The 14,932-nt window shown below is 59.7% G+C and overlaps 2 protein-coding genes across 7 annotated transcripts in view; one reads left to right on the top strand and one right to left on the bottom strand.

Annotated features, from left to right (window-relative positions):
• RALGDS (ral guanine nucleotide dissociation stimulator) overlaps positions 1–14,259 on the top strand; it is a 71,002-nt gene extending 56,743 nt beyond the window's left edge. For 4 of the 6 annotated variants that reach the window (XM_064171276.1, XM_064171273.1, XM_064171277.1 and 1 more), the window contains exons 2-18: positions 2,091–2,201; positions 2,793–2,986; positions 3,310–3,384; positions 4,440–4,633; positions 5,269–5,390; positions 5,820–6,035; positions 6,975–7,078; positions 8,012–8,096; positions 9,202–9,279; positions 9,377–9,463; positions 9,944–9,976; positions 10,207–10,328; positions 10,460–10,555; positions 11,123–11,324; positions 11,508–11,867; positions 12,824–12,938; positions 13,129–14,259. In XM_064171276.1, the coding sequence (XP_064027346.1) occupies positions 2,091–2,201; positions 2,793–2,986; positions 3,310–3,384; positions 4,440–4,633; positions 5,269–5,390; positions 5,820–6,035; positions 6,975–7,078; positions 8,012–8,096; positions 9,202–9,279; positions 9,377–9,463; positions 9,944–9,976; positions 10,207–10,328; positions 10,460–10,555; positions 11,123–11,324; positions 11,508–11,867; positions 12,824–12,938; positions 13,129–13,304 (2,370 nt within the window). In that variant the 3' untranslated portion in view covers positions 13,305–14,259. The remainder of the gene's footprint in view (positions 1–2,090; positions 2,202–2,792; positions 2,987–3,309; positions 3,385–4,439; positions 4,634–5,268; positions 5,391–5,819; positions 6,036–6,974; positions 7,079–8,011; positions 8,097–9,201; positions 9,280–9,376; positions 9,464–9,943; positions 9,977–10,206; positions 10,329–10,459; positions 10,556–11,122; positions 11,325–11,507; positions 11,868–12,823; positions 12,939–13,128) is intronic. The other 2 variants (XM_064171274.1, XM_064171272.1) reach the window with 2 other exon arrangements.
• RPL7A (ribosomal protein L7a) overlaps positions 1–14,932 on the bottom strand; it is a 233,057-nt gene that overhangs the window by 127,560 nt on the left and 90,565 nt on the right. The gene's annotated exons all lie outside the window — the stretch shown is intronic.

The raw sequence follows: 14,932 nt of genomic DNA on the forward strand, positions 1-14,932 counted from the left end.
TGACCCCAGCACCTCCCCGGGCAGCCTGTGCCAGTGCCTGGTTGCTCTTTCAGCCAGGGTGGGCTCAGGGGCTTGCTGGTGCCCCCGTGGGTGTTCAGGCTTGGTGGTGCCAGCCGTGGGGGCTCAGGGCTGCCAGCCCAGCTGTGCCTGGGCCAGCTGAGCTGGGGAGAAGCCAGGCTCAAAGCTAAGCAGCAGGCAGCATCCTGGGGGGGGGTGTGGGGTGTGTGTGTGGGGGGGCAGGAGGGAGAAGTCTTTTCAGGTCAAGCTGTCTAGGATGGTGCAGGGCACACAGGGCTGGGGGGTGAAGGACTTTTCTGCTCTGGAAATTCAGACCTGTTTCTACCTGAACATAAATTGATGCCATTCTTTATCCCAGAGCAGAAGAGAGGGAGGGATGCAGGTGTCTGCCTGTCTGTCTGTGTCTGCTGCCTTGTGTGGGTGCTGGCAGGGCTGGTGTGGAAGGGGGAAAGGTTTCTGATGTTGACAGCACAGCTGAAGTTGGTCAGGAGCCTCACAAGCCCTCAAGGTCCATCAAGCCAGACCTCTCCATAGCCTGGCATGAAGTGAGGGTCAGCAGAAAGTGAGGATGGTGTCCAGAGACCCTGCCCAGGGGGACTCTGTCCTCATCCATTAGCCATCACCAAGAGGCTTTGGAGAGCTCTGCCCTTGCTCTCTGATCTGGTTGTGCTTCCCTGCCTCCATCCCTTGGCTCCTGTTCTTCTCCTGTGATTCTAACGAGCAGCACTTGGCAGGAGCAGGCAGTGATAGCTGCCCAGTGGCCATTGCTGTGTTGGTGATGATGAAGGATGTAGGTTGAAGAGCATCTGAGGTTCATGTTGGATAGATCAGCTCAGGGTCTCTTGAGATGCTGCTGCACATCTGGAGCTGAGGACCTGGGTGTGGCTGTTCCCACAGCCACAGGGAGCAGTCTGGGAGGAGGATTTTTTGCAGGGAGCAGCAATGCTCCTGGGGGCCCATCCTGGGTCACCCCACAGCAGCTTCTCCCTCAGTGGTCCCTGCGTTGTTGCCATTGCTTTGTGAGGTTTGTGCTCCTGAAGGGAAAGCTGTGGGGTGACTCTGGCCAGGGTGGTATGCAGGAGGGGACTTATCTCCAGGCTCCTGCTCCCCAGTGCCTGGCTCAGTGAGCAGCTCCTGAGCACTGGTTCTGCTGTGTGTTACTCTGTGTCTCACCACTTGGCCTGGGGGATGGGGGGTGGGGGAGATCCCCACCGTGTTTGAGAGGATCTGGAGAAATCCTCTGAAGAAAGGCACTGACTCAGCAGAGTGTGGTGGGGAGAGGAGGAGGAGGAGGAGGAGGGAACCAGGTTGTCCTTGTGGGGATGGAGTCACCCCCAGTTGCCATGCTGGCATGTGGGGCTGGGGGCAGTGTGTGCCTGGGGATGTGCCAAGGAGCATCCTCTCTTCCCTCACCAAGTTTTTAGCCCTGAGGGATGGAGACCACCTGAAGGTGAGCTGGGTCAGGCTGTGGCCTGGAGATGTTTGTCCTCAAGAGTGCAGGGACTTATCCTGCCTGTGTCCAAGCCCACCCTGGTGCTGCTCCTTGGGGGTTTTGAGCTCCCCTCCTGCCTTTCTGCTCTGTGTGCTTGGCTGCAGCTGGCAGGCAGCTTGGCTGCGCCGTGGTCAGTTGGTAGTGAAGGTGCCCTGAGGTGCTCAGTGCCCACAGGAGCAGATTGCTGAGGTTATGGTTGCACCAGGAGGCAATGTCACCTTCTGGGGAAGGGCCTGGGGAGGGCAAACCAGCCAGGAACTGGGTGCAGGGGTGGTGCTGCTGTGCCATGGCAGGGGCCCTGCTCTGCCCAGCACCTGGTGCTGGCACAACCTGGGTTTGCAGAAGGGATGAGGCACAGAGCAGACCAAGAGTGGCTTCTCCAAGTCCTGGCTGTGCCTGTGTGCAGGCTCAGGTGGCCCCAGGGTTGAGGTGGCCAGGAGGAGGAGGGTCTGCTGGCCTGCATTTGTGAGCAGGCAAGAGGGCTGCCTGCCAGCTGTAGCCTGTGGCGTGCCAGGATGTCTCAGCAGAGCGCCTCTGCCACTCTCCACTCACCTGCTGGTGTTTCTTGTCCCCCGCGCAGAGCTCCACGCAGGAGATCGGAGAGGAGCTGGAGGATGGAGTCATCTACAGCATATCGCTGCGCAAAGTGCAGCTCCACCACACGGCCAACAAAGGGCAGCGCTGGCTGGGGGTAAGCCCCGGGCTGGCTCCGGGTGTCTCCCTGCCACACACACGCTGAGCTGATGGCAGGGCTTGGCAAGCTGGAGGCCAGCCCATGCCGTGCCCTCGTTGTCATCTTCTGCCCAGGGGGGTGGTGGAGTCCCCATGCCTGGAGGTGTTCACAGAGCCACCTGGCCAGGGCACTTTGGTGGTGCTGGGTGGAAGGTTGGGCTGGGTGGTCTCAGAGGTCTTTTCCTACCTAGGGGGGGTCCTTCCAAGCCTTATCTGGGAGTCCTGTGTTTATCTGGGAGAGGAAGTGTGGAGGCTCCTGCTGGCCTCTGCCTGGCAGGAAGGGGCAGGTGGCACACGACTTGGAGGCCCATTTTGCACAACAGGGCAACTCTGAGTTGCTTCTGGATTGCAGCAGCCTTGGGGCCTGTCCTCAGCTCCACTGAGTTACTGCTCTGGGGTCTAAGGAGGCCAGCAGAGCCCCAGGCACTGTAGGGTGCCTGTGGTCCCAGCCCAGCCCCAGGAGATGCCCTCTGAAGCTGGTGGGACCGTGCTGCATGTGAAGGTGTCTTGTCTGCACCCAGCCCCCTGACTTCAGCTTCTCTCCTGGCAGTTTGAGAACGAGTCAGCCTTGAACCTCTACGAGACCTGTAAGGTGAGGACAATAAAAGCTGGCACCCTGGAGAAGCTGGTGGAGTACCTGGTCTCAGCCTTCAAGGGCAACGACTCCACCTACGTCACCATCTTCCTGTGCACCTACCGAGCCTTCGCCACCACCAAGCAAGTGCTGGACCTGCTGCTCAACAGGTGAGGCTGGCCTGGACCCCAGGCACAGCAGTGGCTGAACTCCCTCAGCCAGGGGAGCCCCAGCACCTTCTGCTGCCATGCCTTGGCAGGCTGATGAGCTTCTCCTGACCCCAGCAGCGTGAAGGGCTGGGGGCAGGACACAGCTTCTCAGAGAGCTGGAGCCCTTTCCAGCTGGCACCCTGCTGCAGGGCAGTCAATGCTGGCTGCAGTGGCAGGCTTGGGGGAGCCAGGGCAGTGCATGAGAGGTTCATCCTGACCCCACGATGTGGAGGGAGAGGAGGACTGAGGAGTGCAGGGTGCTGACTGCTGCTGTGCTCCTGCAGGTACGGCAAGCTGCACGCGCAGGCGAATGGGGACCACGCCAGGCACGCTGTGGACGAGAGGATGGAGCTGAAGAAGTAAGTCTTGACCAGCTGGGGCTGACCTGCAGAGGGCTGTCACCACCTGAGAGGCTTTCAGATCTTGCCCCAGGCTGTCCCTGGTGCCCAGGGTGTGTGTTGGGCTGCACATGGGTTTCTGAGCAGGTGTTGATCTGTTGGAAGGGAGGAGAGACCTGCAGAGGGACCTGGCCAGGCTGGGTGGGTGGGCAGAGGCCAAGGGGATGAGACTGAACAAGGCCAAGAGCAGGTTCTGCCCTTTGGCCACAACAACCCCAAGCAGCACTACAGGCTGGGGACAGAGTGGCTGAGAGCAGCCAGGCAGAGAGGGAGCTGGGGGTGCTGGGAGAGAGGAGCTGCAGAGGAGGCAGCAGTGCCCAGGTGGGCAGCAGAGCCAATGGCATCCTGGGCTGGCTCAGGAGCAGTGTGGGCAGCAGGGCAAGGGAGGTTCTTGTGCCCCTGTGCTCAGCACTGCTCAGGCCACCCCTGGAGTGCTGTGTCCAGTTCTGGGCTCCTCCATTGCAGAGAGATGTTGAGGTGCTGGAAGGTGTTTGGAGAAGGGCAGCAAGGCTGGGGAGGGGCCTGGAGCACAGCCCTGTGAGGAGAGGCTGAGGGAGCTGGGGGTGTGCAGCCTGCAGCAGAGGAGGCTCAGGGCAGAGCTCATTGCTGCCTGCAGCTGCCTGCAGGGAGGCTGTAGCCAGGTGAGGTTGGGCTCTGCTGCCAGGCAGCCAGGGACAGAAGAAGGGGACCCAGCCTCAAGCTGTGCCAGGGCAGGTCTAGGCTGGATGTTGTTAGGAAGTTGTTGTCAGAGAGAGTGATTGGCATTGGAATGGGCTGCCCAGGGAGGTGGTGGAGTCTTTGTGGCTGGAGGTGTTGAGGCCAAGGCTGGCTGGGGCACTTAGTGCCATGGTCTGGTTGGTTGGCCAGGGCTGGGTGCTAGGTTGGGCTGGCTGAGCTTGGGGCTCTCTTCCAGCCTGATTCTGTGATTCTCACAGCACCTGATCCTGCTGAGGTCGGAGGTTGCAGGAGCACCTTTGAGCTCACCCAGGCTGACCTGTTTCCCCCTGCCCCCACAGCACCATCTCCTCCATCCTGGGGGCCTGGCTGGATCAGTACTCGGAGGACTTCCGCAAGCCCCCAGACTTCTCCTGCCTCAAGCAGCTCATCTCCTACGTGCGCCACAACATCCCTGGCTCCGACCTGGAGCGCCGAGCGCGCATCCTGCTGGCCCAGTTCCAGCAGCAGGAGCAGAGCGAGGCCGAAGCAGAAGGTGGGAGCCTCTTCCCTGCTTGTGAGGCTGTTGGGTGCAGAGGGTGCCACTGGTTGGTGCTGAGGGTCTCCAGAACCTCAGGTCTTGCCATGTGGATGAACCACCTTAAGCCCTGCCTGTGTTTGTTAGCTGGAGCTGCTGCTGGAAGCCAATCAGCTGCAGCAGAAGTGGGAGATGTAGGTGGGGTAGCAAATCTGCCTTTGCTCCCTGGGACAGGACAAGCAGCAATGGATGGAAGCTGCAGCACAGGAGGTTCCAGCTCAACACAAGGGGGAACTTTTTGACTGAAAGGGTCCCAGAGCCCTGGCACAGGCTGCCCAGAGAGGTTGTGGAGTCTCCTCCTCTGGAGCTTTTCAGGGCCTGTGTGGATGTGTTCCTGTGTGCCCTGAGCTAGATTGTATGGGCCTGCTCTGGCAGAGGGGTTGGACTGGATGATCTCTTTGGGTCCCTTCCAACCCTGACATCCTGTGAGCCTGTGAATGCTCTGCAGACCTCCAGGTTGAAACCAACCTTCCTCAGCCTCGTTTCTCGAGGTGTGAAGCCAGATGGAATTAAGAGTCTGAGAGGTGGGACGTGGGTGGGTGCTTGCAGGGGGTGGCTCCTGGCAGCACTCAGCTTGGTGTCATCTCTCACAGCTGTGGACCATGGTGGCTGCACCTTCCAGCTGGTGGAGGAGAACGGGGTTGGAGATGGGAAGCCAGATTTCCTCTCCTTCTCTCCAGAGATGGTGGCAGAGCAGTTCACGCTGATGGATGCTGTGAGTACTCATTCGACAGCTGCTGGTGCCCAGCTGCCACCTGCTGCTCTGGGCACAGGCCTGCCTCTTCCCTTCTGTCTTGTCCTCCTGCCCTGTCCCCTTCCTTTCCCTCTTTGCCTCGTTGTCTGTCTCCTTCCTCTGTCTTTTCCTCCTGGGCCTTTTGTTCCTCCCCCCTTGTTCCTCCCCCCTTGTTCCTCCCCCCTTGTTCCTCCCCCCTTGTTCCTCCCCCCTTGTTCCTCCCCCCTTGTTCCTCCCCCCTTGTTCCTCCCCCCTTGTTCCTCCCCCCTTGTTTTTTCCCTTCCCTCTTTGCCTCTCTGTTCCCTTCCATCTTTTCCTCCTGGGCTGTCTCTTCCCTTCCCTTCCATCTCCTCCCCCTGGCCGGTTCCCTTCCCAAGGAGTCTCCTCTCCACCCGTCCCTTTACCCTGCAGGAGCTGTTTAAGAAGGTGGTGCCTTACCACTGCCTGGGCTGCATCTGGTCCCAGCGAGACAAGAAGGGCAAGGAGCACCTGGCACCCACCATCCGTGCCACGGTCTCGCAGTTCAACAGCGTCGCCAACTGCGTCATCGCCACCTGCCTCGGGGACAGGTCCCTCAAGCCGCAGCAGAGAGCCAAAGTGGTGGAGCGCTGGATCGAGGTGGCTCGGGTAGGACAGAGTCCTGGAGTCTTCCAGTCATACAACTGCTGAGGCTGGAGGAGACCTTTGAGGTGGTCCAGTCCAACCCCTCACCCAGAGCTCACAGTCCCAGCCCTGCTGCTGAGCCACCAGGGCTAAGTCACCTCCCTCAGTGCCACATCCCTCCGGGGATGTGGACTCCACCAGCTCCCCGGGCAGCTTGTGCCAGGGCCTGAGAATCATAGAGTCATAGAATCAAGCAGGCTGGAAGAGAGCTCCAAGCTCATCCAGTCCAACCTAGCACCCAGCCCTGGCCAAGCAACCAGACCATGGCACTAAGTGCCCCAGCCAGGCTTGGCTTCAACACCCCCAGGGGTGGCAACTCCACCACCTCCCTGGGCAGCCCATTCCAATGCCAAACACTCTCTCTGTGAAGAATTTCCTCTTTGCTGGGAACCCTTGCTAGGAAGAAGTTCTTCCTAATGTCTAACCTGAAAGTCCTCTGGTGCAACTTCAGGCCATGCAATGACAGGATGGGGAGGAGTGGGTTTAAACTGGCAGAGGGGAGATGAAACTAGATGGAAGGAAAGGGCTCTTTGCAGTGAGGGTGGTGAGACACTGGCACAGGTTGCCCAGGGAGGTTGTGGAGCACAGAAGCACAGAATGTGATCAAAGATCACATTCTGTGCTTCTGTGCTCCACAACCTCCCTGGAGATGTTCAGGACCAGGTTGGTTGAGGCCTTGAGCAACCTGTTCTAGTGGGAGCTGTCCCTGCCTATAGCAGGGGGTTGGAACTGGCTGATCCTTGAGGTCCCTTCCAACCTAAACCATTCTGTGATTTCCTCTTGTCCTGTCACTTGCACCAGTGCTCACCTCCTGCCTCCACCCAGGGCTTGAGGTTCCCAGTGGATCCCTGGGATTTCCATAACACTGAGTCCTGTCCTCTCCTTGTCTGCTTCCACCCCCAGGAGTGCCGCATCCTGAAGAACTTCTCCTCCCTCCGAGCCATCCTCTCAGCTCTGCAGTGCAATGCTGTTCACCGCCTCAAGAAGACCTGGGATGAGGTCCTGAGGTAAGCAGAGTCTTCTGCAGCCACAGCAGGGAGGTTGTGCTCTGCCTGTCACCTTTGAACGTGTAGATCTTAGAATGGTTTAGGTTGGAAGGGACCTCAAAGCTCAGCCACTTCCAACCTCCCCTGCCGTAGGCAGGGACACCTCTCACTAGAAAAGGTTGCTCAAGGTCTCACCCAACCTGGTCCTGAACACCTCCAGGGAGGTTGTGGAGCACAGAAGCACCCAACGTGATCAAAGATCACGTTGGGTGCTTCTGTGCTCCACAACCTCCCTGGGCAACCTGTGCCAGTGTCTCAGCACCCTCAACCTGTGCCAGTGTTTCACCATCCTCACTGCAAAGAGCTCCTTCCTAACATCCTCTTTGAATCTCCTCTCTGCCACTTCAAACCCATTCCTCCTCATCCTGTCACTACAAGACCTTGTCAATAGTCCCTCCTCAGCCCTCCTGGAGCCCACTTCAGATCCTGGAAGGCCACTCCAAGGTCTCCTCAAAGCCTTCTCTTCTGCAGGCTGCAGAGAATCATAGTCAAGGTTGGAAGGGACCACAAGGATCATCTAGTTCTGACTCCCCTGCTATGGGCAGGGACACCCTACCCTAGATCAGAGCCCCAACTCTCTCAGCCTGTCCTCATAGCAGCGCTGCTGCAGCCCTCTCAGCATCTTCATGGCCTCCTCTGGACTCACTGAGATGGAATCATCTCAGCTCCAGCATTGCCTCTTGCAGTGTGCCCAAAACCCAGGGCCCTTTGTAAGGTGTCAGGGACCCGAGGTGGGGCAAGGAAACGACAGCTCCATCACCTCCACCTTGCCATAGCTCCTAAACAGCAGGTCCTTGCTAGAGCTGTGATCACCCCGGCGGGGGGAGTCCTTTAAAGAGGAGTCCCCAGGGTGGCAGCGTTGCTGATTTCCCTCCCTTCTCTCCCCCCGGGCAGGGAGAGCTTCCGCACTTTCCACGAGCTCTCAGAGATCTTCTCGGACGAGAACAACCACTCGCTGAGCCGGGAGCTGCTCATCAAGGTATGGAGAGGCTCCGGTGGGGTCCCAGCCAGCAGGCTGCAGCTCTGCAGCAGGCCTCCAGTCGTGCAATGGTTGGAGTTGGAAGGCAGCTTAAAGATCATCCAGTTCCAAACCTCCCCCACCTCCAACCCCTGCCATGGGCAGGGGCACCTCCCACCAGCCCAGGCTGCTCAAAGCCTCATCCAGCCTGGGCTTTGCCCCCATACTAGGGGTGTTTGTCACAGCCTCTCTGGGTGACCTGTCCCAGTATGGCCCCATCCTCACTGGAAAGAATTTCTTCCTAATGTCAGCCTAAATCTGCTCTGCTCTAGTTTCAAACCATTGTCCCTTGTCCTGCTGCCACGAGCCCTTATAAAAGTCCCTTCCCAGCTCTCCCGTAGCTCCCTTCAGGTACTAGAAGGCTGCTCTAAGGTCTCCCCAGAGCCTTCTCCAGGCTGAACAGCCCCAGCTGCCTCAGCCTGTCCTCACAGCAGAGGTTCTCCAGCCCTCTGATCATCTTTGTGGCCTCGTGGACTCTGCACCTGAAGGCACAGGCACAGCAGCTTGCTGGGTTTGAGGAGCAGGCAGAGGGTTTGGACCAGGCTGAGCTTTCTGCTTCTCCACCCAAAATCCCATCATTGCCTGGAGCTTGCAAAACAATTGAGCAGCAGAGATAAGCAGTGGGACAGGATCCAGTGCACAGGGTGGCAGCTTCTCCCCAGAGGTTAGCTGCATTTTTGCAGCCCATGCAAAGGCCTCTTGATTTTTGGGTGGGGTTGTAGGGGTCACGAAAGGGCTGCAGCAAAAATAATCTTCCCCGTGGAGCCTCTCTCAGTTTTGAGGGCCTGTGAGAGGACAGAAAATGCAGAAGGGAACAAAACGTCCATCCCATGAAGGAGCTGTTTATGCAGAGCTGGAAATGGGAGCAGCAGTTCCCATTCACTGAGCCTCTCCTCCCTGTGAGCCATTAAAAAGCTCAGCTTTGATTTCCTCCTCTTCCCCTCCTCCCTCTTCCCCTCCACACACGAAGCTGTGCCAATACAAGCGTGGGGGGGTGTGGAATTTTAGCTCCTCTCTGAGTGCAGTTTGCCACCCACACTGATCCCCACCTCTCCCCACCATCCAGGAGGGCACCTCCAAATTTGCCACCTTGGAGATAAACCCAAAGAGGGCTCAGAAGCGGCAGCAGCAGCAGCGAGAGATGGTGAGTCTGGCACAGCCACCCCATGCCCCCTCCCCAGAGGCTGCCAGGCTGGTCCTGGCTCTCTGCTGACCCTGGCTGTCCTTTACTGTCCCCACAGGGCGTGATGCAGGGCACCATTCCCTACCTTGGCACCTTCCTCACAGACCTGGTGATGCTGGACACGGCCATGAAGGATTTCCTGGATGTATGTAGCCTCCATCTCCAGCCTCCACCTCTCTGCACAGCTACCACAGAGCCTGGGCTGGTAGATGGAGAGCCTGGTCCCTCGTGTGTCCTCTACCCGACACTGCAGCCTGGGCATCCTCTGTCTGACACTGCACTCTGGGCATCCCTTACCCACCACTGCACTCTGGGCATCCTCTGTCTGACACTGCACTCTGGGCATCCTTTACCCACCACTGCACTCTGGGCATCCTTTACCTGATACTGCAGCCTGGGCATCCTAAATGCAATGCTGCACCTCTGTATCCTGTATCCAGCACTGCACTCTCCAGTTCTGACCCTGCACCTCCATCTCTGTCTCCCCTGGAGTGGGTCACTCCTGTACTGCCCCTCAGCAGGGACACTCACACTGCAGTGGCAGGAGCCAGGGCACAGGGAGGGAGGGACAGGGGGGATATTTTTGTGCCTGCTCCCTGCTGATGTTTGGCTCCTTCTTTTGCAGGGTGGGCTGATCAACTTTGAGAAGAGAAGGAAGGTGAGAGCCTTGCCCTGGCAGCAGCACGGCAGGGTTGGGGTGGGGGGAGGAGGAGGATGGCACAAGCTCAGGCTGTGCTGCTCACTTCGGGGTTGATCCTTCTCCTTTTTCCGTTGGGTGTCTTTGGGGAGGGAGACTTTGGTCCTTCGCAGCTGCCTGTGTGTGCTGCCCGCGGGGAGGAGGCTGGCACTGCCAGCTGGGTCTGCTCTCACGGCCCTCGTTTGCTGCAGGAGTTCGAAATCATCGCCCAGATCAAGCTGCTTCAGTCTGCCTGCAACAACTACAGCTTCACACAGGAGGACCAGTTCGTGGACTGGTTCCACAGCCTGGAGCGGCTCAGCGAGGCCGAGAGGTGAGTGCCAGCAGGCTGCAGGGTGCCCAGCGCTCACCTCCCCCGGCGGCCGAGCCGCTGCTGCCCTGTGCCGCGCTCGGGGCGGTGCCGGGCTCCAGCGCGCTGCTCAGAGCCTCTCCTCTCTCTCCCAGCTACGGGCTGTCGTGTGAGATCGAGCCGCTGTCCGAGTCGGCCAGCAACACGCTGAAGGCCAAGAAGAACACAGGCATCATCAAGAGGTGGAGCGAGTGAGTGCTGCTCTCTGCTCCCTGGAAGCGGGGCTGGGCTGGGGCATCTCCAGCTGGGCATGGCAGGGGACCAGGCTGAGGTGTTCAGGCAGGGGCAACAAAGCTGGCAAAGGGTCTGGAGGACAGGGCTGGGGAGGAGCAGCTGAGGGAGCTGGGGTTGGTTAGTGTGGAGAAGAGGCTGAGGGGAGACCTCATTGCTCTCTACAGCAACCTAAGAGGAGGTTGGAGGGAGGTGGGATTTGGGCTCTTCTCCCTAACATCAGGTGGTAGAACAAGAGGAAACGGCCTCAGGTTGTGGCAGGGGTCAGGAATCATTTCTTTGCTGCAGGAGTGGTCAGGGATTGGCAGAGGCTGCCCAGGGAGATAGTGGAGTCCCCATCCCTGGGGGTGTGCAAGAAACCTGTGGGCATGGCACTTGGGGAGAGGGTTTGGTGGCCATGGTGGTGCTGGGTCGAGGGTTGGACTCGGTGATCTCAGAGGTCTTTCCCAACCCAAACACTTGTGCGGCTCTGTGAGAGGCTTCCTTGCTCTGCTCCCTTCTCACCCCCACCATGTCTCTCCTGGCAGCCGGCAGCCGCCAAGCACTGAGCCCTGTGCCAGTGGCAGCTCCCACTCCAAGTCCTTCGACCAGCTCAAGTGTGGGCAGTACCTGTGCAGTGGGGACGCCACCGACTCTGTCAGCGTCACCTCTGCCGGCTCCAGCAGCTCCGACGTGGAGGAGATCAACATCAGCTTCATCCCTGAGTCCCCTGACTGCCAGGAGAAGAAGGTAGGCAGCCTCTGGGGCTCCAGAGGCAGCTGCAGGCTGGGGTGGGGGGAGCGGGTGGGGGTCCCGGGGGGCTGCTTTTGCCCCGCCGGGGCTGGGGACGCCCCTGGCCGTCGCTGTGCAGCAGCCCGGCAGGGCTCCCGTGCCTCCAGCCGCTGTAGTCCTGTCGGTCCCCCGTTGTCACAGGTCAGTGAGACCCCTCTGGCCTCCCTCCCCCAGCGCTGGTACGCCCCGTCTGTGGCCGACGGAGAAGCTAAACCCACTGTGTCCTCCGCATCCCCTCTCCTCCCTGCCCTCCAGTTTTGGGAGTCCACCTCCCTTTCCTCCCTGGACACGTCGGGCATCGGCTCGGGCTCCAGCAGTGCCTCGTCCTCCTCTGTCTCCTCCACGCCGGTGACAGCCTCCCGCACCCACAAGCGCTCGGTCTCCGGCATCTCCAGCTACTCCTCCCTCTCGCTCCCCCTCTACAACCAGCAGGTCGACGACTGTTGCATCATCCGTGTCAGCCTGGCCGTGGACAACGGCAACATGTACAAGAGCATCTTGGTTAGTAAGAGGCCACCTCTGGCGGTGAGAGCAAAGCTTGGTGAGGGGTCTGGAGGGCAGGGCTGGGGAGGAGCAGCTGAGGGGAAAGTCTGAAAAGGAGGAGACTGAGGGCAGACCTCATTGCTGTCTACAACTACCCAAAGGGATGTGGTGGAGAGGCTGCTGCTGGGCTCTGCTCACAGGTAGCTGGAGGCAGAAGAAGGGGGAATGGCCTCAAGCTGAGGCTGAGCAGGTTTAGATCAGACATCAGGAAAGAGAGTGGTCAGGGATTGGAACGAGCTGCCCAGGGAGGTGCTGGAGTCATCCACCCTGGCTGTGTTTCAGGGTAGTGTGGATGTGGTGCTTAGGGAGATGGTTTAAGGTGAATCTTGCAGAGTAGGGCTGTAGGTTGGACTTGGTGCTCCTGAGGGCCTTTGCCCACCTGCATGTTTGCGTGGTTCTGCGAGGGACCTGGGGGTGTTCAGTGTGGAGAGGAGGAGGCTGAGGGGAGAAGACCTCATTGCTCTCTACAGCAACCTGAGAGGAGGTTGAAATGAGATGAGGGTTGGCCTCTTCTCCCTGCTATCAGGTGATTACAGGAGAGGAAGTGGCCTCAAGTTGTGCCAGGGGAGGGTTAAATTGGAGGTCAGGAATCATTGCTTTGCTGCAAGAGTGGTCAGGGATTGGCAGGGGCTGCCCAGGATGGTGGTGGAGTCCCCATCCCTGGAGCTGTTGAAGAAACCTGTGGCCATGGCACTTGGGGAGAGGGTTTAGTGGCCAGGATGGTGGTGGGTTGAGGGTTGGACTGGATGATCTTGGAGGTCTTTCCCAACCCAAGCAGCATTATGATTCTGTGACACCACAGCGAGCAGTGGCTCATCCTGCTCAGATGTGGGCAGGGTCTGCTGTGGGGGGGTGTTGGTGGGAGGCTCTGTGGAGCTGTGCAGCCCCAGGTTACCAACACTCTGCACCCACAGGTGACCAGCCAGGATAAGACCCCAGTCGTCATTCGCAAGGCCATGGCCAAACACAACTTGGATGGGGATCGGCCTGAGGACTATGAACTTGTCCAGATCATCTCAGAGGAGAGAGGTTTGTGCTGGGGGCTTGGGGAGGCTCTCTTGGGGCTCCATCCCTGCCTGCCCATGCAGCCCTGCAGCCTGGGCAGCACCAAGGTGGAGCTGGGCTGGGAGGCGACAGCAAGACGGATCCCAGCGGCTTGGGGACAGCTCTCAGCCCCCGTCTGGGCCCCGTTTTGACCCTCACCCTTGGTCAATTCCAGAGCTGAAGATCCCTGACAATGCCAACGTCTTCTACGCCATGAACTCCGCTGCCAACTACGACTTCGTGCTCAAGAAGCGCGGCTTCGCCAAGGGGGTGAAGATCAAGCATGGCTCCAGCTCCACCTTGCCCAGGATGAAGCAGAAAGGCCTGAAGATCGCCAAAGGCATCTTCTAGCCTCAGCCCCACTGCCACCCATCACCGACGGGGCCTTGGGGGGCAGGCTGCTCCGGGCTTGGCTGTGGCCGGGCCGGGTGGTGCCTGGCACAGGGAGAGGAGCCAGCTCCAGCACTGGGGCGTGACGGCAGCCGGTGCCAGCCAGCACCTCTCTCTGTGCACGCCCTTTCTATCAGGTGTTTTTTGTACGCAGGAAGGCAGCAGAGGGAGGCAGAGGCTGTGTCTCTCCTCTCCCCTTTTATCCTTTTGTAACCCCTCTGCCGCCCTGCGACGCTCAGCCCAGCCAGCCCCGAGCTGCAGCCTGCCTCTGCCGTAGGTGCCTTGTGCCCGAGCCAGCCGGGGGAGCTGGCAAAGGGGCCCTTTGCGAGGAGCAGAGCATGAGCCAGCACCCCAGGGCTGCAAAGCCCTCCCCACGCAATGTGGTGCTCTCCTCCCTGGCTTTCCCGGCGTTACCTCCGCGTCCTTCCTGGCCGGGCTAAGTGGCACTGCCACCGCCGCCCGTCTCCGCCTGTCCTGCCCTTGGGAGACGCTGTCGACGCCCCCAGGCTGGGAGGTGAGCTGGAAAGGATGGAGCCCTGCTCGGGGAGCCCCGGGCTGGAGCGGGTGCCTCAACTGGAAGCCTGCGTGGTCTCACTTCCTCTGCCCCATCCTCCAGCTGGATTGGGATGGCCACGTTCAAACCTGCACCAAAGATCCAACGCCAGCGTCTCTCTCTCTCTCTCCTGCCGTCGGGGAGGGGGGAAGCTGTGTGCCGTGCCCCCAGTGCTGCCAGCCTAGCGAGGAGGAGGAGAGCAAATTTCTGTCCTAAACTTGTGTAAATAAGAGACCTTGGGGTCTGGTGGAGGAGAGCTCAGGGTGCTCCCAGCTCCCACCACCACCTGACCCTCAGAAAGTGCCACTCACCTTGGGCTTTACCAGGACCTTCCAACACTGACCGTGGGAGCAGCAGCAATGAGACTTTCTCTTTTTTTTTGTATAAAACGAAGTTTACTGATTTCCCCCCCCCCCCCCCCCCCCTTTTCAATATTTATTGGTTGTAAATAGAAGAACTTGTACATTTTACTAATCCAGCCTCCCCCCTGCCCTGCAGCCCTCCTCTCCCCACCCTGCTTACTTAAGGCTGCTGGGAGGGACGTTGGCAGCGGCGCTCTGTTGCTCTCGCCACCCCCTCCCTTGTTTCTCTACCACTCGTTGCTCAAGCAGGGGCAGAGATGCTCCTTTTAATCGTTGTAGGAAACACTAACTGAAGGGGGACCTCGTTTTCTTCTTTGCTCCTGGCTTGCTCTCTCTTTTTTAAGCACTTCCTTCCAGCCCTTCTTCCCATCTGCCCGTGCTGCCGGGCAGGTTCAGCACCTTCCCCAGCCTCAGGAGAGGGGCCTGGGGATGCAGCAAGGCTGCAGGGCCACGCTCAAGTGGGCTGGGCTGCAGACCCCTGGCATCAGGTGGGGAAGAGGCTGCTTGGGTGTGAGCGTGGCTGGCACTGAGCTCTCCCAGCCCCGTGTCCCCATTGCTGCACATGATGGGAGCCCCTGGCTCCCTGACGCAGGGGCAGCCTCCTGCCTCCCACCCTGCCCAAAGGCCAGCCCTCAGGTACCAGCATCCTGGGTCTTACCTTTGCTCTGCACCTG

Source organism: Pogoniulus pusillus, chromosome 35 (genome assembly GCF_015220805.1).
Source record: "Pogoniulus pusillus isolate bPogPus1 chromosome 35, bPogPus1.pri, whole genome shotgun sequence".
Taxonomy (NCBI): domain Eukaryota; kingdom Metazoa; phylum Chordata; class Aves; order Piciformes; family Lybiidae; genus Pogoniulus; species Pogoniulus pusillus.